This window comes from Nansenia antarctica, assembly GCF_963989245.1.
Source record: "Nansenia antarctica genome assembly, chromosome: 3".
Taxonomy (NCBI): Eukaryota; Metazoa; Chordata; class Actinopteri; order Argentiniformes; family Microstomatidae; genus Nansenia; species Nansenia antarctica.
In genome coordinates this window covers 9,125,947-9,152,822 of record NC_137688.1, presented here as the reverse complement: position 1 = coordinate 9,152,822, position 26,876 = coordinate 9,125,947, and the positions used below count along the sequence as shown (strand labels likewise).

General features: G+C 42.5%; 2 protein-coding genes across 2 annotated transcripts; both read right to left on the bottom strand.

Moving 5' to 3' along the window:
- Positions 1 to 669: 669 nt before the first annotated feature.
- LOC308152427 (sideroflexin-5-like) lies at positions 670 to 14,107 on the bottom strand (the record flags this gene model as incomplete). Its single annotated transcript, XM_080525408.1, has 14 exons — positions 670 to 747; positions 1,318 to 1,435; positions 1,661 to 1,746; positions 2,733 to 2,848; positions 4,766 to 4,856; positions 5,064 to 5,129; positions 5,755 to 5,811; positions 9,894 to 9,947; positions 10,162 to 10,187; positions 10,289 to 10,343; positions 10,462 to 10,488; positions 11,310 to 11,387; positions 11,687 to 11,755; positions 14,051 to 14,107. The coding sequence occupies 14 exons, from the start codon at positions 14,105 to 14,107 to the stop codon at positions 670 to 672; spliced, it is 978 nt and encodes a 325-aa protein (XP_080381534.1).
- A 10,555-nt stretch (positions 14,108 to 24,662) lies between these two features.
- Positions 24,663 to 26,546, bottom strand: LOC308153694 (zinc finger BED domain-containing protein 4-like; the record flags this gene model as incomplete). Its single annotated transcript, XM_080526888.1, has 3 exons — positions 24,663 to 25,164; positions 25,346 to 25,551; positions 25,854 to 26,546. 3 exons carry the CDS (start codon positions 26,544 to 26,546, stop codon positions 24,663 to 24,665), a joined length of 1,401 nt encoding a protein of 466 aa, XP_080383014.1.
- Positions 26,547 to 26,876: the final 330 nt, after the last annotated feature.

Below are 26,876 nucleotides of genomic sequence, written 5' to 3'. Positions count from 1 at the left end.
CTCTCTCCCTCTGTCTCTCTCCCTCCCCCCTCCCTCTCTCTCTCTCTCTCTCTCTCTCTCTCTCTCCCTCTCTCCCTCTCTCTATATTATATATACTCGTTCACATTTATGGATCATAAAACATGCACAGTCCATTGGGATCTGCTATTCAACAATTCGTTGCTTCACTGGTTAAAATTACCTCCACCAAACTGCTGAGTTTGGTTGAATAATGATTAAAATACAACAACTGTAAAATATGTCATATAAAATTTCAAACGAATGGGTTCAACTTGCAAAAGAGAAAGTGCTGCTGAGGCTTCACATTATAGTTCCACAGTGATATATTATATATTACTATGTCGGGGCCTTTCTCTACAGTGATATATTATATATTACTATGTTAGGGCCTTTCTCCACTGTAGTGATTTGCAATACATCATTAAAAGGTTCACATTCTATGGGATATATATTAATATACAATATATTAAAATCATTGGTTAATGCATGATAATCTAGGCTCTGCTCACACTATGTTAATGCAGCAGATGTTGCCAGGACGACTGGGACCTGTTGACAGGTTATTATAGGATGGGACCTGGGGTGTCTGTGACAGTTATTCACAAACAGCAGGCTCATTTGCATCCCTGCTACGCATGTCTTCCACTCTCTCTCCTCCGCTGCCATCCATCATAGACCCTTGTTGTAGGTCACAACCTTGCTATCTGTTGCCATAGCGATCTCTGGCTCAAGGTGAGACACTTCGATCTGTGTGGAACCGGAGAAAAGAGAGCCACAGGTATTACACAGTTTAGAAGGTGTCCTCCATCTTGGCACCAAATGTTCAGTGATAAGAAGAGCATTCTTGGTAACGACATGACATAACGAGTTTGTCAACCTCTCTCTCTCTCTCTCTCTCTCTCCATATATTGCTCTGAGAGGAAGGGGTAAGCAGCACAACACTAGCCCTTCTCCATCCTTAACCTAGTCTTTTGACCCGCAGAACCTTCTTTGTTGTACTTAATCACAGAGAGAAAAATGAGATGAGAGGAGAGGAGAGGAAGGAGGTATACATGTGAATTGTATGTTAAATGAATTCTTCTCCAAAACCAAGTGAATGTATTGCTTTTCTGCTATTGTGTATGTATTGTGTATTAATGTGTTTTAATGCCATGTTTCAGAAGGTTTATTGACATGTACTGAAAGTGTATGAAGTAATGAAATACTGATTTTTGTAATGGTTTAATGTAAGGACTCTTGGAAGATTAGCCATTGGCTAAAAGAAAAACTCAAAACTCCGCTGTCCGCCAGGCCACCAGGTAGAGCAGCAACAGTTACCTGAGACATCTGGGGGAAGAGGCTGATGGCCAGGGGCAGAGACAGGCTGAAGGTAGCCAGGCACACCAAGCTGTGGATGGGCAGCAACAGCCTCCGATTACTCTGCAGGAACGGGAATCTGTTGAGAGGCGAGGAGACACAGTAACACACAAGCTATGAGTACATTCAGTATTACATCACACCAAATGTTCTTCTTATACAACTTAAACAACACCGAAGCAATTCTCCTATCGTGTTTGTTGAGTTGAGGTTCTTTAAATCTTGAGGATACACTGGCTTTATGGTACTGAGATGAACATATTTTAGCTGACACTGTGTTACTATGTAATAAAGCATGACTTACTTCTCTAGGTAGGACATGATGATGGGAGGAAGAACAAAGATGGGCATCGGGAGGACGACTCGGGTGAAGGCAGTCTCCATGATTGCCTGGGGGGGAAATACAATATTGTGCACATGCTCCATTTCCAAGTACGCAATGTGTTGCCTTCCATTTCCTCTCCCCCCCCGAGATTTGATGGATAAGCAGAATGAAAACAGAAGCACAAACATGTGAGAGGAATATGAAAGGTTGGAATAAACCTGGTCTGCTTAATTAACCCCCCAACTGTCATGCCAGCAAAAGAGCCTATACATATCATCATATATACCGTAAACTAAAATGGGAATGAATGGGTACTTGTACCTTACAGCATTTATCTTTTGAGGGATAATGCACATTAGCCATATCAATGTTACTGTAAATAACATACCAGATTTAGGTACATTTTTTGCCATCTGTAGTCATTTTCATCTGTAGTCATAGAATAGTGTTCCTGCTTTCACCAGCTGCTGTCACATATACACAGTATGATTGAAAGAGTAAAAAAAAAAAAAACACTGACTGCAAAACCAGACAGTACCATAGTCCCAGTGATGGTACTAACATGTAACATAGTCCAAGTGATGGTGCTAACATGTAACATAGTCCCAGTGATGGTGCTAACATGTAACATAGTCCCAGTGATGGTGCTAACATGTAACATAGTCCCAGTGATGGTGCTACTAACATGTAACATAGTCCCAGTGATGGTACTAACATGTAACATAGTCCCAGTGATGGTACTAACATGTAACATAGTCCCAGTGATGGTGCTACTAACATGTAACATAGTCCCAGTGATGGTGCTAACATGTAACGTAGTCCCAGTGATGGTGCTAACATGTAACATAGTCCCAGTGATGGTGCTAACATGTAACTTAGTCCCAGTGATGGTGCTAACATGTAACATAGTCCCAGTGATGGTACTAACATGTAACATAGTCCCAGTGATGGTACTAACATGTAACATAGTCCCAGTGATGGTACTAACATGTAACATAGTCCCAGTGATGGTACTAACATGTAACATAGTCCCAGTGATGGTACTACTCACATGCTTGGCAGCAATCTTGGAGGAGCCCACCACGTTACCGTTGCTGTCCACCACGTCCACACCCTCCGACAGCTCATTGTGCCGCATGAGGCCTACGTTGCAAATGTTAGCACAGGCTGTGGGGGGGGGGGGGGGGGGGGGGTTAGTTACACTTATTTAAAAAAATAATTATTTTATTTATTTATTTACCAGGGACAGTGCACATTAATCAACAAATCAGTTTCCACTTCAATGTAAATGTGCCAAAGTTAGCTCATGAGCAAATTTCCATCTGTAGTCCCTGAGCAGGCTATTACAAAATGAATGGTGTAGTGTCATTAAAAACATCAGCAAGCACAACAAAACGACACAACAGGCAATACACTACATGACAATACAAGACAAAGCAAGACAATACAAGATAAGCGGGCACAGCAAAATGACGCAACATTGCAATACAATACAAAACGAGACAATACACAGATACATGACAAAGTGACGAATATAATTAAAAACAGTGTTTACGAGCAGTGCTTGAAATGAGTATGATTACTCATGATCACAAATTTGGTTAAGGTTAAGCCACCCCTTAAGTTTAAGTTTAAAAGTTAGAAAGCTATTGCACTCTCTTAGATCAGTAGGAAGGGTATTCCAGTAATGGATGGCTCTGACTGAGAAGACTGTTTGCCCAAACTTACTACGTCTAAATGGTACATCACAGTCTCCTCTAGTAGTTGCCCTTGTTGCCCTGCTATTACTATCCTTCTGCTAACTGACTCAGTGGAGGAGGTGCAAGCCCATGTAGAACCTTAAAAATTAGGCAAGCATCTGCAAAACGTATAAAACTATCAAAATTAAATAAATTGTACTTTTGTACTATATGGCAGTGGTGGTAGCTATTGGCCTTTCGGTCAAGTGTCTTTAACGTGTTTTTGTAAAGGGACTCAAGTGGCCTCAGAGTTATTGCATTTGCTTGTGACCAGCTTGTAAAACAGTATGATATATGACAGTATGATATATGGGAGAAGATCATGGCATGCATGAAGAGCTTGGCTGCCTCTATTGTTAAATATGGCCGTATGTGTCTGAAATTAACCAGGTTAAATTTGACAATATTGATCACTTTTTTAACATGCTTTTTGAATGTTAGGTTTGAATCTAGAATGATTCCAAGGTATTTGAACTCTGAGACCACATTGAGACCTGCACATTGGGACCTGCACCAGACATTGAGACAGTGTGTCCGTTTCATATAGATTTGTTTGGAGGATCTGACTGCAGTGAAGGAGAATACGTAGACCTTCAAGAACAGGAAGAAGGAAAGCTTACTGTAGCTTTATAACCTTGGCAGTAGATGTTTCAATACACACCGAGGTCGATAGCTGCACTCGGCTAATCACATAGAACTTAATGAAGAGGCTTGCGCATGAAGCAATCATCTGATCTAAACTAATTAATCAATCGTCGTCTTTTAATTGGTCAAATTAATCAATAGTATAATTGCCAGCCCCTGGACTGAGCTGAGCTAGCAAATCAGGACATTTTATGAGCTTGCAAAACTGTCTCCTCTTTGACAACAGTGTATCTGCCTCTCTTTGTTAAAGATGATTTACCCCAGTGGGGTAACACATGTTTTTTAAAAATAATTTTGCCATTTAGCAGACGCCTTTATCCAAAGCGACTTACAATTACGAATTACAGGGACATTCCCCCTGGAGTAACTGAGGGCTAAGTGCCTTACTCAAGGGCACACTAGTAGTGGTGTGGTTTCAGGCGGGATTTGAACTCACAACCTTCCGATCACAAGTCCAACTCACTATCCACTAGACCACTAGACCACCACTACCCCTAGTTTATAGACCTACTATAGGTAGATGTAGGTCTATGTAGACCTAGCACCTACATACAGTAGAGGACATAGAGTGACGCCAAAACACAATGCATAGTTATCATGCTCTCCTCTAGCTTTCATTGTGTTGTGGAAAATGGTAATGTAGGTAAATTGGTAATGTAGGTATTTAGGGTTATGATTACCCTAACCCATGAATACATACCCACGGCTGGGAAGGGGACAAGTCTCTGTATCATCGTGCGGGTTGCTGGGCTCAACTTGTTGGCTTTCTGAATCAGTATTTTCAATCCCACCTGCACACAACACATCAACATCTTCACTGATAAACCTGAAACCTGCGAAATCCCCAAAGGACTAATAGTTATTACAGGGAACAAAGACTCTAGGCTAATAACCACGTAACAACTATGTTATTACACATGGCACGACTAGTCATGAGAGAACCCCTGCTCTGAAAAGGAATATCAATTGTCATTATGTACAATAATCACACAACTGACCGCAATGGAGACGGCACTAGTCACAGCTCCAACGTATCCTTGGAGAAACTTGGATGTTGGTGTAGGCTGACGGGATGATAACAAAAGAATTGACAATGTATACATCACAGGCACTGACAAGGACTAAGACCGTCTAAAACATTCTTTATGTACCTTTACCAATACTCAAGTATTAGCTTATGTTGCACCATTATTTGAACCCATCTTCATAACATGTCTGGGCCAACTGATATACACAGACCGTTACCATGACAATTGAAGATTATATGGACCAGGAACACACTTACACTGAACTCAATTGAACTGTATTTCAATAGATTTACTGAAAGCCAGGCTGTGAATGGACCTATCGCTAAGCCATGCCCCAAAATAGAAATTGTCCAATCATTATCACAGCAAGTCACAACAGGCAGAAAACTCGGACAAACAACTCGCTAATATCTGATGGTGAAAAGCTTCTAGACAAAATATTCTTGTCATCTTTAAAAAAAAAACATGTCTATTACTTGCTGTGGTAAATCAGAAATCAGAAATTTGCCAACTCCCGCCATGGTAAGTCATTGAATGTCATTCAGTCACGGTCGGTCAGTCAGTCACTGTCAGTGAAGCGTTGTTTGTTTGTCCGAGTTTTCAAAGGGGGCGTGGCTTAGCGATAGGTTCATAGGCTATCCACAAGCCTCCCGTACAGTACCTTGGTAGCATTGCGGTTTGCATAGTTCACACAGGCATTGTGACTCTGGTTCAGCCACTGGAAGGAAAATAACAAACTGAGCATCAGGGAAAGTCAATTAGTTAACCCGCTTGGAGAGACGGGACAGTAATGGATTGAAAGGTTGCATGTCAAGACTTTTCTTAAACCAATTATACTTTTTTCCATCCACACTATTTCCTTCTTTCATTTCTCACTCCACACTCCAGTTTCTAAACTTCTCTCTCTCTCTTCACTCCTGTTTCTAAACCTCTCTCTCTCTTCACTCCTGTTTCTAAACCTCTCTCTCTACACTCATGTTTCTAAACCTCTCTCTCTCTCTTCACTCCTGTTTCTAAACCTCTCTCTCTCTTCACTCCTGTTTCTAAACCTCTCTCTCTCTACACTCCTCTGTTTCTAAACCTCTCTCTCTCTTCACTCCTCTGCTTCTAAACCTCTCTCTCTCTCTACCCTCCTCTGCTTCTAAACCTCTCTCTCTCTTCACTCCTGTTTCTAAACCTCTCTCTCTCTCTTCACTCCTGTTTCTAAACCTCTCTCTCTCTACACTCCTGTTTCTAAACCTCTCTCTCTCTCTCTTCACTCCTGTTTCTAAACCTCTCTCTCTCTACACTCCTGTTTCTAAACCTCTCTCTCTCTACACTCCTCTGTTTCTAAACCTCTCTCTCTCTACCCTCCTCTGCTTCTAAACCTCTCTCTCTCTCTACACTCCTGTTTCTAAACCTCTCTCTCTCTTCACTCCTGTTTCTAAACCTCTCTCTCTCTCTCTTCACTCCTGTTTCTAAACCTCTCTCTCTCTTCACTCCTGTTTCTAAACCTCTCTCTCTCTTCACTCCTGTTTCTAAACCTCTCTCTCTCTTCACTCCTGTTTCTAAACCTCTCTCTCACTCTACACTCCTCTGCTTCTAAACCTCTCTCTCTCTCTACCCTCCTCTGTTTCTAAACCTCTCTCTCTCTCTACCCTCCTCTGCTTCTAAACCTCTCTCTCTCTCTACCCTCCTCTGTTTCTAAACCTCTCTCTCTCTCTACCCTCCTCTGTTTCTAAACCTCTCTCTCTCTTCACTCCTGTTTCTAAACCTCTCTCTCTCTCTTCACTCCTGTTTCTAAACCTCTCTCTCTCTACCCTCCTGTTTCTAAACCTCTCTCTCTCTCTACTCCTCTGCTTCTAAACCTCTCTCTCTCTCTTCACTCCTGTTTCTAAACCTCTCTCTCTCTCTTCACTCCTGTTTCTAAACCTCTCTCTCTCTCTACACTCCTGTTTCTAAACCTCTCTCTCTCTCTTCACTCCTGCTTCTAAACCTCTCTCTCTCTCTACACTCCTGTTTCTAAACCTCTCTCTCTCTTCACTCCTGCTTCTAAACCTCTCTCTCTCTCTTCACTCCTGTTTCTAAACCTCTCTCTCTCTCTACACTCCTGTTTCTAAACCTCTCTCTCTCTCTTCACTCCTGTTTCTAAACCTCTCTCTCTCTACACTCCTGTTTCTAAACCTCTCTCTCTCTACACTTCTGTTTCTAAACCTCTCTCTCTCTACCCTCCTCTGTTTCTAAACTTCTCTCTCTCTCCACACTCCTGTTTCTAAACCTCTCTCTCTCTCTTCACTCATGTTTCTAAACCTCTCTCTCTCTCTACACTCCTGTTTCTAAACCTCTCTCTCTCTACCCTCCTCTGCTTCTAAACCTCTCTCTCTCTCTTCACTCATGCTTCTAAACCTCTCTCTCTCTCTACCCTCCTCTGCTTCTAAACCTCTCTCTCTCTCTTCACTCCTGCTTCTAAACCTCTCTCTCTCTCTACCCTCCTCTGCTTCTAAACCTCTCTCTCTCTTCACTCCTGTTTCTAAACCTCTCTCTCTCTCTACACTCCTGTTTCTAAACCTCTCTCTCTCTCTACACTCCTGTGTTTCTAAACCTCTCTCTCTCTCTACACTCCTGTTTCTCAACCTCTCTCTCTCTCTTCACTCCTGTTTCTAAACCTCTCTCTCTCTACACTCCTCTGCTTCTAAACCTCTCTCTCTCTCTCTTCACTCCTCTGTTTCTAAACCTCTCTCTCTCTCTCTACCCTCCTCTGTTTCTAAACCTCTCTCTCTCTTCACTCCTGTTTCTAAACCTCTCTCTCTCTACCCTCCTCTGCTTCTAAACCTCTCTCTCTCTTCACTCCTGTTTCTAAACCTCTCTCTCTCTACACTCCTCTGTTTCTAAACCCCTCTCTCTCTCTTCACTCCTGTTTCTAAACCTCTCTCTCTCTCTACCCTCCTCTGCTTCTAAACCTCTCTCTCTCTCTACACTCCTCTGTTTCTAAACCTCTCTCTCTCTTCACTCCTGTTTCTAAACCTCTCTCTCTCTCTTCACTCCTGCTTCTAAACCTCTCTCTCTCTCTCTTCACTCCTGTTTCTAAACCTCTCTCTCTACACTCATGTTTCTAAACCTCTCTCTCTCTCTTCACTCCTGTTACTAAACCTCTCTCTCTCTTCACTCCTGTTTCTAAACCTCTCTCTCTCTACACTCCTCTGTTTCTAAACCTCTCTCTCTCTTCACTCCTCTGCTTCTAAACCTCTCTCTCTCTCTACCCTCCTCTGCTTCTAAACCTCTCTCTCTCTCTTCACTCCTGTTTCTAAACCTCTCTCTCTCTCTACACTCATGTTTCTAAACCTCTCTCTCTCTCTTCACTCCTGTTACTAAACCTCTCTCTCTCTCTACACTCCTGTTTCTAAACCTCTCTCTCTCTACACTCCTCTGTTTCTAAACCTCTCTCTCTCTTCACTCCTCTGCTTCTAAACCTCTCTCTCTCTCTACCCTCCTCTGCTTCTAAACCTCTCTCTCTCTCTTCACTCCTGTTTCTAAACCTCTCTCTCTCTCTACACTCCTGTTTCTAAACCTCTCTCTCTCTACACTCCTGTTTCTAAACCTCTCTCTCTTCACTCCTGTTTCTCAACCTCTCTCTCTCTACCCTCCTCTGCTTCTAAACCTCTCTCTCTCTCTACACTCCTGTTTCTAAACCTCTCTCTCTCTTCACTCCTGTTTCTAAACCTCTCTCTCTCTTCACTCCTGTTTCTAAACCTCTCTCTCTCTTCACTCCTGTTTCTAAACCTCTCTCTCACTCTACACTCCTCTGCTTCTAAACCTCTCTCTCTCTCTACCCTCCTCTGTTTCTAAACCTCTCTCTCTCTCTACCCTCCTCTGCTTCTAAACCTCTCTCTCTCTCTACCCTCCTCTGTTTCTAAACCTCTCTCTCTCTCTACCCTCCTCTGTTTCTAAACCTCTCTCTCTCTCTTCACTCCTGTTTCTAAACCTCTCTCTCTCTCTTCACTCCTGTTTCTAAACCTCTCTCTCTCTACCCTCCTGTTTCTAAACCTCTCTCTCTCTCTACTCCTCTGCTTCTAAACCTCTCTCTCTCTCTTCACTCCTGTTTCTAAACCTCTCTCTCTCTCTACACTCCTGTTTCTAAACCTCTCTCTCTCTTCACTCCTGCTTCTAAACCTCTCTCTCTCTCTTCACTCCTGTTTCTAAACCTCTCTCTCTCTCTACACTCCTGTTTCTAAACCTCTCTCTCTCTACACTCCTGTTTCTAAACCTCTCTCTCTCTACACTCCTGTTTCTAAACCTCTCTCTCTCTTCACTCCTGTTTCTAAACCTCTCTCTCTCTTCACTCCTGTTTCTAAACCTCTCTCTCTCTACACTCCTGTTTCTAAACCTCTCTCTCTCTCTACACTCCTGTTTCTAAACCTCTCTCTCTCTCTACACTCCTGTTTCTAAACCTCTCTCTCTCTCTACACTCCTGTTTCTAAACCTCTCTCTCTCTTCACTCCTGCTTCTAAACCTCTCTCTCTCTCTTCACTCCTGCTTCTAAACCTCTCTCTCTCTCTCTCTCTTCACTCCTGCTTCTAAACCTCTCTCTCTCTACACTCATGTTTCTAAACCTCTCTCTCTCTACCCTCCTCTGCTTCTAAACCTCTCTCTCTCTCTACCCTCCTGTTTCTAAACCTCTCTCTCTTCACTCTAAACCTCTCCCATCTTCGCAGGAAAGGGAACCTTCTGAGAACCAGACGGTCTGTCTAAAAAGGCCTCAAGTTATTTTAAATGTTTCTTTTCTTTTTTTTTCCTTTATAAATAATGAACAAATTAAATTACCTGCCAGATAATTGTTGACATCACAGTCTGATTTGGAAGAAGAAGGCCCACAACCTAGACAAAACCAGGAAGGGAGACACTATAGTATATAACATTTGTTATATACAACGTTGTTATCGTATAAAACTACTGGTTCTACAGTATATACCTCCGAACAGCCAATAATGACAATGGCCGAGAAGATGGACGGTGACATACCGTAGTCAACTTCAGGAAGTAGAAGTACATAGATATACATATGAAATTATGATTTGATTTTATGACTTACAAATGGTGTTCCAAACGGGACATAGCCTGTGTGGTGCAGAAAGTATGATTAGCGTAAAAAAAAGAAAAAATAAGACTTTAACAGAAAACAGTGTCAATCTTATGAAGATCTTCATTTGAAGTCATACCTGACATTCGTAATGGCATGAAGATCTTCTCTCCTGTGTCAGGGTGAATGATGGCCTACATTCAGAGAGATTGTTACATCATCATCATACAGCCAGTAGGAGAGGGAATTAATGCATGTGGCATGTGTATTGAGTGGAATCATGTGATTTTTCACAAAGTAGCCACAACTTACCTGCTTGACTTTTTGAGCCTCCCATAGCTAGAGGGAAAAACAGTTCAGAAGAAGAAATGTTTACTTCAAATATGACTTCATGTAGAGCAACTTACAATTAGTCCATTTGAATAAGAGACCTGAAATATCCACATGATACAAGCAGCGTAAAAAATAGACGTTTTGTGTGAGAGCAAGAGGCTCTTTGAAAAGGTGAAAATATCATTTAGATCAGCGGTCCCCAACCACCGGGTCCGTGGGTCATTTGGTACCGGGCCGCACAGAAATAATGAATATTATTTTATTGTTTTGTGTTTTAGATGTTTGATTTGGAAAAATTACCGGATACATCCGTCTGTGCGTCTGTGCTTCTTGACACATGTCAAGACACTCAGTCATGTGATACGTTATCCCAAAGATTACCTGCGAACTAAGAAAGAATCTGTGAATTTCTTCCTTGTTATGTAAAGCACTTTGTGACCCTTGGTCTGGGAACGGTGCTGTATAAATACATTTTACTTACTTTACTTTTACTTACAACATCCTATCTTTGTGAAGCAGGGTTTTCTGCAGTGACAGCGACCAAAACAAAATGACGGAGTAGACTGGACATAACAAACACACTTCGGGTGTCATTGTCTCCCATCACCCCTAGATAGTTGCCCCGGTCCAATCGTTGCAGAGATACAAGCTCAGGGCTTGCACTAATTTAGCGTAATGGTATTTTTTATGCACTTTATATTTGTTTTATGCTGCATATTTATCCCCCACACATTGAAGGCCGGTTCGTGAAAATATTGTCTTACATGAAACCCGTCCGTGGCGCAAAAAAGGTTGGGGGCCGCTGACTTAGATAACAGTGTGCTCACCTGTCGATCTGACACCCCAGGTGGAAGAGTCCCATGTTTAAAATCATCAAGGAGTTCAACACATTCTCTCAGTCTTCTCTACAGGTGACAGACAAGAGTGTGGTTAATAATAATAATAATAATAATAATAATAATAACAATAACAATAATAATCATCATAGATTATTTATTTACACTATAAAAAACAAATCATTATTGAGTGAATAAGACAACTGTATGGTTGGCTCAAGATTAGACTCTTATCATACAGTAGGTTTACAGTGAATGAGCTATATGACTGATACTTCATACTGTAAACAAGTTTTATAGGATGAGTTGTGAAGTAGTATATAGTTATATATAGTTACAGGATGTCATAGTTGCAACTTGTACTCTACCTCTGACACAAAGAGAGTGCTGGGGTCGATGATCTCCACAAAGTGTTTCAGCCGACCAAGAAATGAACTCTGGAAGAGTGAAAATAACGACAGTACCGGTAATTACTAAGTAACCCACAAACACACACACACACACACACACACACACACACACACACACACCCTCCCCATGTAAATGAATACCTTCACATATACTAGTGAAATAAGAAAAACAGGACAAGCGAAATGCCAGAGGGATAATGTAGAATTTATACTGAAAATAATTCAGCATTGAATTAATTTATCAATGCCTCACTTCGCATGACTTAACATGGGTTTAATTAAAGTGGATGCAATTGCTGCTATTGCTAATTGTTGTTTTGACGTCAATGACTTGACTATACTTGGGAATGCAAAGTAAGACCAAGAAACTGACTGTGTGTGGGAGTGACACTTGAGTTTTCTTGATGCAAGTCAAGGGCCCTTATTTTGGAGTGACCCTTTTTTTTACCACTCTGGGTTGGAACTGTAAGCATTCCTGCTTTTCTGTTCTCCACTTAGGCCTACTATCTAGACAGGCATGCCAGTAGGTTGTGTGCCAACAGTTTGAAAAGCCCTGATGGCGGTGTATGCCAACAGTCTCTTTGGAAAACCAGATGGGCTGAAACATGGCAACTTCAACTAAATGGCTCCGAGCTGTTTATTACGGATGGAGGGCAGGCGAGGAGAGGAAGGAGCAGTACAAGCTTGTCTCTCCATCTTCATTATGTTTTAGACATCAGGTTTTTAATTGAAAACACGAGACGCAGTCCTCAATCTCTCTCTCTCGAGAAGACCGAAGAATGCACCTTTCTTTGAATCTGTCTGAAGCCGTTTGTAAGAAAACAAAATCAATACAATCTTCTCCTCGCTCCCAGTCCATATGTGTAGCATGGCTGTTTTGTCAGGCTGATTCCATGTGAGGAGACTGCTTTAATTATTCAGTGTTTCAGCTTTCCAGAGAACACACAACACGGACACGGCTACTGTAGCGAGCAGAGACAGATCACTGCAATAGACAGACGTTCATGCTGATTCAAAAGCTAGCTGGCCTATTTTTAACTGCTTTGATGCAACAAACTGAAAACGTTACTCTGTTCTGTATGCCTGCATTAAACCGACCTGGGCTGAGGAATTTGGGGTAAAAAAAAATGAAGGTTTGCTGTGATGTACAGTAGGTTCATGTTCAATCTACAAAACTAAATGCTGGAGCATCTGAGCAATAACACAAATTGCCTATTCGGGAACAACATACATGGACTAGAATTGTTTGGATTCTCTGTTGTTAAAATGTTGAGGTTCTAATTGTGGGTCTTAATGGACTGTTATTATCACGCTTCCTGGGTGAATTGCTGTCATCAGTTATCTGTGTCTGAACCATTTCATTCCAAGAAAATTTCGGGGTTTTTTCTTGTTATTGCTCTTGTATTCAGTGATAACAAGACATGTGTCAAACAATAGCCTATAGGCATAACAGCAAACACAACAACGGACAAATCACTCACATTAATGACTTACAAGCTGTCTGGACTTTGTTCTGGGCCATTTCAGCAAGTAAATCATTTCCTTAAAGCAAATTCAATTATACTATAGACCAGTGATCTGAACGACTGACGATCGATTACATGTGAATGGTAGGGTTCAGACATTAATGATCGTTAATTAACAGTGGTAAGTTTACATTTCAATTTCAGCTGATGTGAAGGTGACATTCGGGACAGCCGATTCGTCTTCAACACGTTGCATGGGGTGACCCAGCTTTTTTAGAAGCTACAAAGTCTGATGGGAGTCTACAAAATGCATCGAAAAAGTTTTAAAAAAATAAAATAAATAAATAAAAACTTTTTAGTGTTTTTAACAACCCTTTTCAGAAAATGGATCGAATCGTTACAACGTTAATTGTAATTAAAGGGTTATTTTTCTTTGGCCTGTCCAGAAATGCACACATACAGTGGATTACATGAACAACATGTCTTAATCCATGAGGAAAAGCGGTTTTAGAAGTACAATATTTGGACATTTTTGTCAGTATGTGCCATACAAAGCACTGCTGTAGCGATCCCCCTGTGCATCCTGGAGGCACGATGAGAGACCCACTCCCCAACGACCTCAAAACTCATCTGCTAATCTCTGCAACTTGACAATCAATGAAACCATTGTGTTGCATTGCAAAAGTGGCAAGATATAAACAAATATCTCGCACGGACATCAGAGGCAACTTTGGATGGATCCTCGTGATGCTCTGACAGGGAGCAACAGATCGGCGAAGATGTGTTTTCCACCTCAACCTCAAAGATGACAAACATGCGATTACTTAATGATACAAAGTCACAAAACATGCTTTACCTGATCATATCGAGGTCGTCCGAGCTGAAAGGCAGGATAGTCTGCAGATTCCGCCATGACAGCAAGTATTATTTATTAATGAACTGAATCATGAAACGGATTTTGAAGTAGACTGAACTATACTCCCGTGTGAAAGTACCAGTCTAGTCAAGCGATGGGCTCGCGATGTCACATGGGATGTGTAGTTTGTGTCGTGTCGACTTTCACAGCGAACGTTGGACGAGATGACTACACATCCCAAATAATTGATAAGTTAACAGGAGTCATTGAATAACGGTTCTTCTAGTTGGGACGATGCACTGCAGATGACTCCTCCACCCCTAGTTGACCCAATTTCACACCTGCATTGTTTAGCCTGCAAGGTACATCCTGGTAGGTAGGGAGGGACGCAGTCACAATAACAGCTATCAATCTGTTATTGCTATCAGCTATCAGATCACTATCAATCTGCAGTCTGAGCCAATTTGATTGTATGAAAGTCTCCAACTAATAATGCATGTTTCCAACTGTGAGCCACACTCATCTCTATGCTGTATGCAAATATTTATATTTTGAGTGTGCAACAGAGATCAATTAGTTGTCATGTATGAGACACAGACACACATTAATAGGAGGCCGATATACTTAACCCTTTGACATCTAAGCCAATGGCCACAAATGTTTTACTTATTAACCACAGATCTACCTTTGTACTGTCATACTGCAGAGCTTATCAAGTCTGGTTATAAGGTTACTAAAACGACGAGCCATCGTTTTTTTATAACATGAACTTGTCAAGTCATGAAGCAATACAAGTCGTTCAGAGCTTCCTACGCTGAGCTATGGTAACTCTCCCGCACCTACCGCATATTACCTCCGGAAAACCGCAAAAACTAGGCATTCACCGGTAGGGGGTAGGTGCGGGAAAGTTACCACAGCTCATCGTAGGAATCTCTGATCGACTCGGGGTTGGTCTCTACGTGTCTAGGAGACTCAGGCGCATAAAAAACATGAAAGGGCTCATGTCTCTATCACAACCACAGCACAGCTACGCGCGAATCATGCGCGTTAACTTGAGTCTGCAATCGAAGCGGCAGGCGAGCGCTGATGGAAGAACCTGTCCTCACACGAGCTGCAAGAACGTAGCAAGCAGTGTTGCCAGATTGGGCTACTTTTGGTCAAACTGGACGGGTGGATTCGGCAGCTTTTAGACCGGTTGGGCTGGACATTGTCAATTCCGTCTGGCAACCGTGGTAGCAAAATATGTGCATACATTACAACATCGTATCTGGTAGCCTACTGGACTGGGTTGCACCAATATGGCGTAAGTCATTACTAAATGCAGGCATTTAGTAGTTACTAAACCCCTAGTTGTTACTAGCTATAGTTTCAAACTAGTTGTTTACTCATTTCGGTTGCACCACGCCAATCTTTTGCCAATCTTAGCTAGTAAATACTCAGTTTTGGTAACAGTTTTTTGTTTCTCTACTGTAACATAACCAGGTACATTAATAATAATTATTATTATAAATAATTACAATTTACAATACAAATACAACAATTGGGGGTCCCTCAAAAAAAAAAAGCCCTCATTCTGACCCAGGAAAAACCCTGGTATGTACTGTATAACATGATAGCCATCTATGAGCAATGCACTGTATAAGATGATGACCACGGGTCTTTCTGCTGCTGACCAAGGGGCTGAGTCCTGTTGATGGGGCCAATTTTTATTTTAGAGTCTGTAGGCTACTGTATTTGTTTATTAAGATTTCATAAATATGATATATTGTCTGAATTTTTTTCTTGTTTTATAAAATGTTAATTATTTTTATTTCTTGTGCTGGTTTATTATGAACAACATGTAAAATTGCAGGAAACTAGCACAAATAATTGGGTGGGAGAGAGGGGCCGTCGCTGCCAAAACGTGCACAGTTTTGGGTCGCTCCACCGCCAAAAAAATCTCACTCCAAACTTTTGGTGAAACTTGGCAGCCCTGCAGTGCTGATGGACTAGTATAGACCATTGCCGACATGTTTGATTGATTGATTGAAAACTTTATTAGAAGATTTGCAGAAGTAGGTACATGAAAGTACATATTACATACAAGGTCAACTAACAGGATAAAAACCCAAGAAAGCCACTGGCTTATTTCAATTGGGGTCCTTGATACTCAATTCATCGTTACATGTAAGACAGACAAAAAACTAGTACTATCTACAAGATAATACAGACAAATAACTAGTACTATCTACAAGATAAACATACATCCAACATGGGAAGAACAATACAACAAAACATAAGGTATGTACAGCGGGTAGGACAGGTGGGGACATACACCACAGGTGGGGGCGGGGGACAAAACACAAAGTATGTACAGTGGGTAGTTCGGGAATGAAAGGGGACAACACGGGAATAGCTTGGGATGTCGACATAGTTTGGGATTCCATGGAAATGATAGGGAGAAAGAGGCTGTGTGAGAACGGGGCTATAGACGACTAACGACTCTCTACCCGTCTGTGATGATAACTGCGTTGCTGCTTTCACACGTCACGCGCGGTATCAACCAATGAAAATGCGTAGGGGCGTGGACAACATGCAAGATACGCCCCCAGATATTTGCATACAGATCTGATAAAGTGAAAAAGAAAGAATAAATGTGGAAAAGAAAGAATGAATGTGGAAAAGAAAGAATGAAAGAATGAATGTGGAAAAGAAAGAATGAATGTGGAAAAGAAAGAATGAATGTGGAAAAGAATGTGGAAAACAAAGAATGAAAGTGGAAAACAAAGAATGAATGCGTAAAAGAATAAATAAATATATAAATGAATGTCGTTATACTGTGTGTATTCATTCATTTATTTGTTCATACATTCATTTATGTATCTATATATTTGCACTCACACCAATCATCATGAAGTGCTTCGAGAAACTAGTCCGGGCCCACATACTCACACGCCTCCCGCCCAACCTGGATCCATACCAGTTCGCCTACAGAGCCCACAGGTCCACAGAGGACGCCATAGCGATGACTCTCCACGCCACTCTATCCCACCTGGAGAGGGGAAACAGCTACGCGAGACTGCTCTTCGTGGACTTCAGCTCCGCCTTTAACACCATCCTTCCAGACAGGCTAGTGACCAAACTACTAGACCTGGGTCTATCACACTCTATATGTGCGTGGATCAAGGACTTCCTGACCGACCGCCCCCAGAGGGTGCGGGTGGGCCCCCACACCTCCACAGCCCTCAGCCTCAGCACTGGGTCACCCCAGGGCTGCGTGCTAAGCCCCATCCTCTACAACCTCTACACCCACGACTTCACCCCCATCCACCCCAGCAACTACATCGTAAAGTTTGCAGACGACACCACCGTGGTGGGATGTATCTCGGGGGGGGACGAGGCGGCGTACAGGGATGAGGTAGAGCAATTGAGCAAGCTGTGCAAGGTAAACAACCTGCTGCTAAACAAGTCAAAGACCCAGGAATTCATCGTAGACTTCAGGAGGAAAAAGTCTGAGATCCTGCCCCTGCTCATCGACGGAGAGAGCGTGGAGAACCTCCGATTCCTGGGACACAACATGCGGGATGACCTGGCCTGGAAGGACAACACTAAAGGCACCATCAAGAGGGCACAACAGCGGCTATACACCCTGAGTTGCCTCAAGAAACAACACAGCAAGCAGGAGATGCTGGTGGCCTTCTACCACGGCGCAGTGGAGAGTATCCTCACCTTCGGCATCTCCAACTGGTACCACAGCTGCACGGCAGCGGATAGAAGCGATCTACAGAGAGTCGTGAGAACAGCACAGAGGATCACCGGCGCCACCCTCCCCTCTCTGGAGGAGCTGTACAAAACACGCTGTCTCAGGAGGGCCTCCAAGATCTCCAAGGACCCGACCCACCCTGGGCACGAACACTTTGTCAAGCTGCCCTCGAACAGGAGGTACAGGACCCCGGCCGCTAAGACAAACAGACTGAAGGACAGCTTCTACCACAGGGCCGTTAAGGCCCTGAACACAGAAAAGGCCTAAGTTCTGGGCCCAGGACAGTCCGGACGGAATGTATGGCAGCTAGTGCTGAGGCACAAACATGTACATTTTCAAGCCTGCAAACTGTGACACTTTAAAAAAATGTGAAAAAAATACTTTCTTGTGAAATATGACAACCCTAGTTGACTATCTGTGCAGTATAGTACAGTGGATTGTGTACATAGCCTCTATTGATGTAAACCAGCTCCTTACCTTCTTGTGATTTTATGCATCTATGCTTTTTCCAAAATGTGTTTCTTTTTCCTTTCCTAAACACCAGGGGAGCCTCCCCTCCTAAATTTCGTTGTTTGGTACCTGTACTGTAACAATGACAAATAAAGTCTATCTATCTATCTATTTATTGTTAATTTTGACAGACTTGGTCCTCCATAGTAACTGCCTCCAGCAGAGGGCAGTAATGCAGCATCAAGGACGCACGCTGCCGTTAAAACCAAAAGAAGAAGACGACGACGACATGGTCTATTCCCGCGATACCAGGGAACGAGAAGTCGATCTAAGATGGCGGAGTCAGTAAACACACACCGTGCTGAAGCTGAAGACCTTACGAGTGATTATTAAGTTTACAACTGTGACAGAGGGCAAACATTACAGCAGCAATGCAACATCTGTAGTGATGGCGAGATGAAGCTTCATGAACTGTTGAAGCTTTCCATCCAATTGCGTCACACATGGGCCGAAGCTTCGTGTTGCTTCATTTGCTCTACTCCGCCATCAAGTGGACAATAAATGTCTAGCAGGCAGAGTGATAATGACACCGTGGCTTTGGTGTGCGAAGCTGATTACGTCATCAACACACGCCTCTTACCATATACGTCATCAACACATGCCTCGATACGCGCATCACAAACATGTGCCTCGGTTACTCGACACGGAAGGACACATCACTAAACATCTGGGATGCGAGCTGCCGCTAAACCCAAAAGAACAAGAAGAACCAGAACGGTTAGAATAGTTACATCTCTGTATTTGGTTTCCTTTACTGCGGAAAACATCTCAACAGTCGACAAGGAGAACGGGAGACTCTGAGTGTCGGAGCCGAGGTCAGTAAAAGCCTTTGTCTCAGCTCGCTGCCTCACTGTCTAACATGTTACTACTGTACTGACCACTTCTGTCTGCAGAGATAGGCTATTCTGTCACTATACAATGTTGTTATATATATATATTAACACCATAGAATGTTGTTATATATATAACACTATCTAATGTTGGCGGAACTTGTTATCAGTTTATGTCCGTGTCGCCTGGTCTGGACGAGCACACGGAGGTACTGATGGCGCTTCTCCACTATGGAATGCCATCAACGCAAATAACGTCTAGAAATCCCGTGTCCACACGTAGCGCCATTGTAGTAGATTTTGGCACACATGCATACATAAACCGTATAAACTGTATAGTTTGCCTTTCGCTATAACAGTGTTTCCTCCAGGAATTTTTACCATGGTGGCGGGTAGTGCTGACCGGAACGCGTGCGCGTTTCATGCACGCGCATGAAACGCGCACGCGCGCTCAAAACAACGACGTCATTTCAGCCAAAACTCGAAAATAAAATGTTTTCCTGTAAATTAAAAACAAGGGTAGTCCGTCCGTCCCTCTCTGGAATGGAATGGAATGGACTTTATTTGTCATTGCTACAGTACAGGTACCAGACAACGAAATGGTCCATTAAATAAAATGACACGGTTCAAATGTTCACGCCGGCAGTCCGGCTCTCACACATACTGGCAGCGTCCCGGTCTGACTTAGCTCTCGTTTGTGCACGGCTTTCTTTCTTTCCTTCCTTCCTTCCTTCCTTTATGTGAAGTGGCCGGTCCCGGGCACAGCTGCCTCGCATCCGCTCAACGAGCCCGGCGGTTCGGTGCTGCGCTGATTAGCGGATGCGGGACAGCTGTGTGAGCGGATCGCTCCATCTCTCATCTTGATGAAGATGAATGATCTTTATTGTCATTGTAACAGGTACAACGTAATTTAAATGAGGAATCACAAAACAGTTTTGCAAGCGCGTCGCTTCGCGCTTGTGGGTGTGTCTAGCGCTGTGAAGGTCTGAAAAGCGGCCTAAATTTTTTTTTTTTTTTTGGGTTGAGAAATCTGCATGGTGGCGGAGGAAATTCCATCGTGGCGGACCGCCACGATGAAATGCATGTAGAGGAAACACTGCTATAAGGACCCTCCTGACTATGGGGGGGAGGGTAGGGTTTACGACCCTTTGTCAGTAGTATCCAGCTGCAGCCTCGCAGAACAGCTCTAGGACGGAAAGGAATGTGCAGTTAGCGCCACCCAGTGATAAATTGGAGTATTGCAGCGGAGAACAGTTTCCAGTAGTGTGCTATTAAAGTGTGCTATACAAATACAATTTATTATTATTATTATATTATCATTGAGACAAAGTTACTAAAGTACATGGTTACAATAGCAGATTCTAGGAGTTCTATGGTACCTTGGTTATGATTTCAGCAGAAAAATACTGTACAATACTGTACATAATGGGATCCCTGAGGGGAAATTAATGCACAAAATAAAGTGATAATATAAAAAACTAGACATCTGAAAACATTAAGTAACAGCAGTCTAATAAAGTAATAATATAAAAAACTAGACATCTGAAAACATTAAGTAACAGCAGTCTAGTATGGTTTAACAACCCCCAGCCTGACTGATCACCCTGAAGACCCCCCCCCCCCCCCCCCCAGCATACCACTGTGTACAGCACAGCGCTAGCCACCACTGCTGGTTACTCTGTATGTGTGTTTGCTTAGTAACCTGTGTTTCCCTCTGCTAGCTGTCATTGGTTATACTGCTGGCTAGATCTGAAGGTCTCATTATGTAATACCAACCCCTCTACTGCCATGGGTGGCCATTATCCCTTTCGTTACATTATGCCGGCTACTTGTTATAGAAAAGGCTAGTTCTTACTCTAACTGCATTAGGGCTTCTGATGACAATTCCAGAAATCCATATTTACAACTTGTTACCATGGATATTTAAAACTTTAAAGCTCTGATCTGTTGAGATAATAATGTGTGGGCCATGTTCCCTCCTACTATGCCCCTGATGGCTTGTATGAGTGGATGACTCCTCATAGGCCCTCAATTGTTAGAAACTTGATTTCTCGCTTACTTCTCAAAAAGCTTCTGCTTAAAATTGACTTAAGAAATGTGTTGGGGCTGATCTGCTTGATCCAGGCCCATTGCCGTAGTAGACTGAAGACCCATCTCTTCAGGCTGCATCTTGACTGTCCCTCCTAAAGACATCTTCACCCCCACTAACCCCCTGTACAGTTTCTCTATTGTGAATAATAAACATTTAAAAAGTAGGGATGCACGATATGCATTTTTCCCAACCGATACCGATAACCGATGTTTACCCGCTTCTCGTGGCCGATAACCGATATGAGAACAGATATAATTTCACAGTTGATAACCTGTAGTTCATGCACACCTCACCTGAAGGTAAGAAAGGCTATGTAGTGAGCAAAGATTGATGATTTAATATTCCATAGTGATCTCACCAAATCTATCTTACATCACTATTGTTAACACAACAAAGAGAACACTTCTGACTCTTCAAATGTTCATTTATTTAAAAAAAGGAAATACATTTCAACATTGTTGAAAATCACATCACACTCGCTAGTCAAGCCAAACTATTGCAATGCATGGATTGGGTGAGTAATCCCCACTGCTACCTAGTTAACTATAACACTACTTTACATTGGTACCTAGTTAACTACAACACTACTTTACATTGTTACCTAGAACACTACTTTACATTGTTACCTAGTTAACTATTACACTACTTTACATTGTTACCTAGTTAACTATAACACTACTTTACATTGTTACCTAGAACACTACTTTACATTGTTACCTAGTTAACTATAACACTACTTTACATTGTTACCTAGTTAACTATAACACTACTTTACATTGTTACCTAGAACACTACTCTACATTGGTACCTAGTTAACTATAACACTACTTTACATTGTTACCTAGAACACTACTTTACATTGTTACCTAGTTAACTATAACACTACTTTACATTGTTACCTAGTTAACTATAACACTACTTTACATTGTTACCTAGAACACTACTTTACATTGGTACCTAGTTAACTATAACACTACTTGACATTGTTACCTAGAACACTACTTTACATTGTTACTGTAACCAGGGAGTAGCTAAAAGGACTGTAGAATTTAGGAAGGGCTGGTTATCTAACTAACTCTGAGCTAAATAGGCAGTGCAGGAGGATACAGGCAGGGGGCGCCAGCAACCCTTTAGACTAGCAGTACTATCGTTAGCATTAGCATTAGCATTAGCATTAGCTAACAGACAACGAAACACACAGCAACGGTATCCAATATGAACAAACACATTTATTATACAAATTATAGATATATATACCTCCCAAAATATACTCCCTCCCCGCCGGCCACACACACACACACTCACTCACTCACTCACAGTACCTGGCCTGGAAAAGGCTTAAAGTCCCGGACTGAGAATGAGCTCGTTGAGGCCTGGTTGGAGCTCGCATGTGCTTTGAGTAAGGCAGCAGACGAAGGGGGGGGGTGACGTAGCAACTCGAAGGGAACGGGGCTTCTTCGAAGTCCACAACGAGGGGTGAAGGGCTCAGGTCCGGGGGTCCACGGGAAGCTCCGGGGGAGTCAGCGGTCAGTCGCAATCCACGCGTGGAGGCGACGGCTCTGTCCAGCGTGGGTCTCGCTTGGTCCAACGTTCGCAGCCGGCTGCTGGCAAGGCTGGCTAATGGGGACACAGCTAAACGGGCTATCACAGTTGTGAACTCAATAATCACTTGGCGTCTTCAGCTTCAGCACGGCGTGCGTTTTACTGACTCCGCCATCTTAGGTCGACTTCTCGTTACTTCTCTCTCGTTACTCTCTCTCGTTACTCTCATCACTCTGATTCTCGTCACACTGACGCACAGAGCACTTCCGTCCCTATATATACACCACCGAACCTAGCATCCGGGTCACGGACACACCCCGGATATACCACGTCATTAAACATATACATAAACATTACAATAACAATACATACACCTTCATGAAACGTACAGGAATAGTATAGAAAATAATAAAGGAAATAACAGGGCAAAATAGGGCTGATTCGGGGAAACTAAACTGGCTCTAAATTGTGGGCCTTCATAACAGTTACCTAGTTAACTAGAACACTACTTTACATTGTTACCTAGTTAACTAGAACACTACTTTACATTGTTACCTAGTTAACTATAACACTACTTTACATTGTTACCTAGAACACTACTTTACATTGGTACCTAGTTAACTATAACACTACTTGACATTGTTACCTAGAACACTACTTGACATTGTTACCTAGTTAACTAGAACACTACTTTACATTGTTACCTAGTTAACTAGAACACTACTTTACATTGTTACCTAGTTAACTAGAACACTACTTTACATTGTTACCTAGTTAACTAGAACACTACTTTACATTGTTACCTAGTTAACTAGAACACTACTTTACATTGTTACCTAGTTAACTAGAACACAACTTTACATTGTTACCTCGTTAACTAGAACACTACTTTACATTGTTACATAGTTAACTAGAACACTACTTTACATTGTTACCTAGTTAACCAGAACACTACTTTACATTGTTACCTAGTTAACCAGAACACTACTTTACATTGTTACCTAGTTAACTAGAACACTACTTTACATTGTTACCTAGTTAACTAGAACACTACTTTACATTGTTACCTAGTTAAATAGAACACTACTTTACATTAGGGCTGCAACGATTAGTCGACATAATCGACGACGTCGATCATAAAAACTCGTCGACGTGGAATTTTAGTGTCGACTAATCGTATTTAAAAAAAGAGAGAAAAAAACAGTTTTTTTTTTTTTTTTTACGGGAGCCATGCAAGAATCAGCTGGCTAAGTTTTAGCTAACGTTGTTAGCCAACTGGCTAACGTTATATTTAGGGATGTCCCGATCCCACTTTTTCACTACCGATACCGATACCTGGGCTTCGGGAATTTTTTGACCCCTGAATATTTTATTTATTTTTATTATTATTTTTTCCTAACACCAGGGGAGCCACCCCTCCTAAATTTCGTTGTTTGGTACCTGTACTGTAGCAATGACAATAAAGACCATTTATTCATTCATTCATTCAAATACCTCCCCAGTATATAGTCCACACCAACAACAGTTAAATTAAAGACTGCCAGCCTTTATTAAAGCAACAAAAATAGTACTCTGCAGTACTCAGTGACCAGTACTCAGTAACTGGTTTAAAGTTAAAACTATTTAAACCGCAGCATTCAGCATTGTAGAAAAAATAGTTATGTCTGATAAGTCTTTTTTCAAGTGTAGCCAACTAACAGTAAAAACAAAATGGCTGTAAAACACAAGTTAAATATAACTTCCCAAATAAATATGTAAAGTATTCCAAATAAATAAGAATAACAGCTGCTTTGACAATTGTAAACAAAACAACAACAAAAAACAACAACAACAACAACAACACGCACACACGTTTCTTATGTGCCGTTTCTTTGTAACAAAGCTCTTGAACATTGTTCACTCAAGCATGAGGGAGAGATTCTTCTTCAGGAAGATTAGCTTTTCAGCATTCTGTGCAGTCAACCTGTTCCTTCTGTCATCAATAATAATTGAGGCTGTGCTAAAGAGCCTCTCACTCTCTACACTTGTACAAGGAGCACAGAGAAATTTAGCTGCTGTGGCTGCCAGGGAGGGCAGTCGAGGTTGGTTGACTTTCCAGAAAAGCAAGGGATTGTCTGACCGTGGAATAGGTGCCTCACTGAGGTAGGTATGCACTTGAACTTGTACGCTTGTGGTTATCCCAGGATCAGGTAGGCCTACTGTGCGTTCCTCCAGGATTTCATCAAAGATGTTGGCAAGGCTGCTGCTGCTGGTACTGGTGCCTGTCGCCTCCAACCGTGGAGTCTTGTCTGCTGGCTCAGAGGCTGTAGTTCCCTCCTCCAACACTTCCTCCATCTTCCCTACCTCTGCCATTAGTGCTGTCTTTGCAAGCCTCACACTGTCTGCATTTGTGAAGTACCTGTATAATAAAATAGCTAATATTAGTCAAATAATTTCCGTAATCAAGTTACTTGTCACACACACACACACACACACACACACACACACACACACAGACACACAGACACACACACACACACACACACACACACAACGTTGAATCAGATTAGGCTAAATAAAGTTAACAGAAATTCCCTTACCTGTCTTTGTACCGTGGATCAAGCAGGGTTGCAACCGAGTATAACGGTTCAGACTCCAAGTTGTCAAAACGCCTGTTGAGTGCGTCGAGGAGGGTGCTTTTCATCGTTTTAATCCCCTGGTCAGTGTCGTTTTCCCGACTGAGGACACGTCTCAGGACACACACGATGGGGATGACATCAGCTAGTGATGCCGATGAGGCACTCACCTAGGGGTGGGACGATTAGAAAATGTCATGAACAATAGCGCGAGACAAGTTCTGTGAGGATATTCGCGCGCGCTCATGTGAGGAATTGCAATTATATTACAGTAACAGTCGCTAACTTGACTGCAAAAGTAATGTAGACTAGGCTGAAAAAATAGCGCCAGACATTTGTTAAACACAGTTTATTCATAACATACGATTATGACGATTATTCAAATAATTAAAATTCTCCACGATAAAGTTATCGCGGCTGTTTTTATCGCGATTAACGATAAAAACGATAATCGTCCCATCCCTACACTCACCTCTCTTGTCATCTCCTCGAAAGGGGCCAACACCGTGACAGTCCGCTCCAACAGCCCCCACTGGTTTGCTGTTAGCGTCGCTGGCAGGTCATGTTCAGCCACATACGCCGAGAGTGACCGTTTCTGCGCGATGAGGCTTTCAATCATGTAGTGGGTGCTGTTCCACCGAGTCTGAACGTCCTGCTGCAGACGCTTAGGCGGCATATGAAGTTCTAGTTGTATGTCCTGCAGCCGTGAATATGCCAAAGGCGAGTGCTTGAAATGGCCTACCATTTTCCGCCCGTTAGCCAGTGCGTCACTCACGCTGCGCTGCGACAACAGTCCCTCATGCACAATAAGCTGCATAGTGTGCGCAAAGCATCCCAGACTCGCCACTCCAAGTTGGTCCATGCCCTTCTTCATATTTTTAGCATTGTCTCTTAAAACGACATGGACTTTGCTTTTGTTAATTTTCCATTCGAGCAGCATCTCCTCCTCCATGGCTGCCTTAATGGAATCCCCAGTGTGTGAGCCACGGAACTCACGGGCATGCAGCACCGCTTTCTTGAAAGTAAAATCAGAGTCTATCCAGTGTGCTGTGAGACTCAACAACGACATTGGACACACGTCTGAGCTCCAAATGTCTGTTGTGAAGCTAATAGCATCGACATTCTCCAATAGTTTGGCGAGGAACTCACACACTTCATTGTGCATTTTCGGGATGGCATTTTCGGTTATATAATGCCGACTGGGCAAAGTATAACGCGGCTCTAGGTGTTCAATTAAACTCCGAAACCCCACATTCTCTACCACCGAAAGTGGTTGGTCGTCGAGCACAATAAACCGAACCAATTTCTCTGTTATTGCTTTTGCAATTTTGCTGTCTGGGGGGAGTTTCTCTCGCCTCTGCATTGACTGTAGCAATGTCTGCTGTTTCAGGGGCTTTTTCTTTGTAGCAGACGCTTGCAGGTAGGCCTGGTGCTGTTCCACATGGTATTTTTTTAAATGTTTAATTACATTAGTGGTGTTATACCGATTAGCATC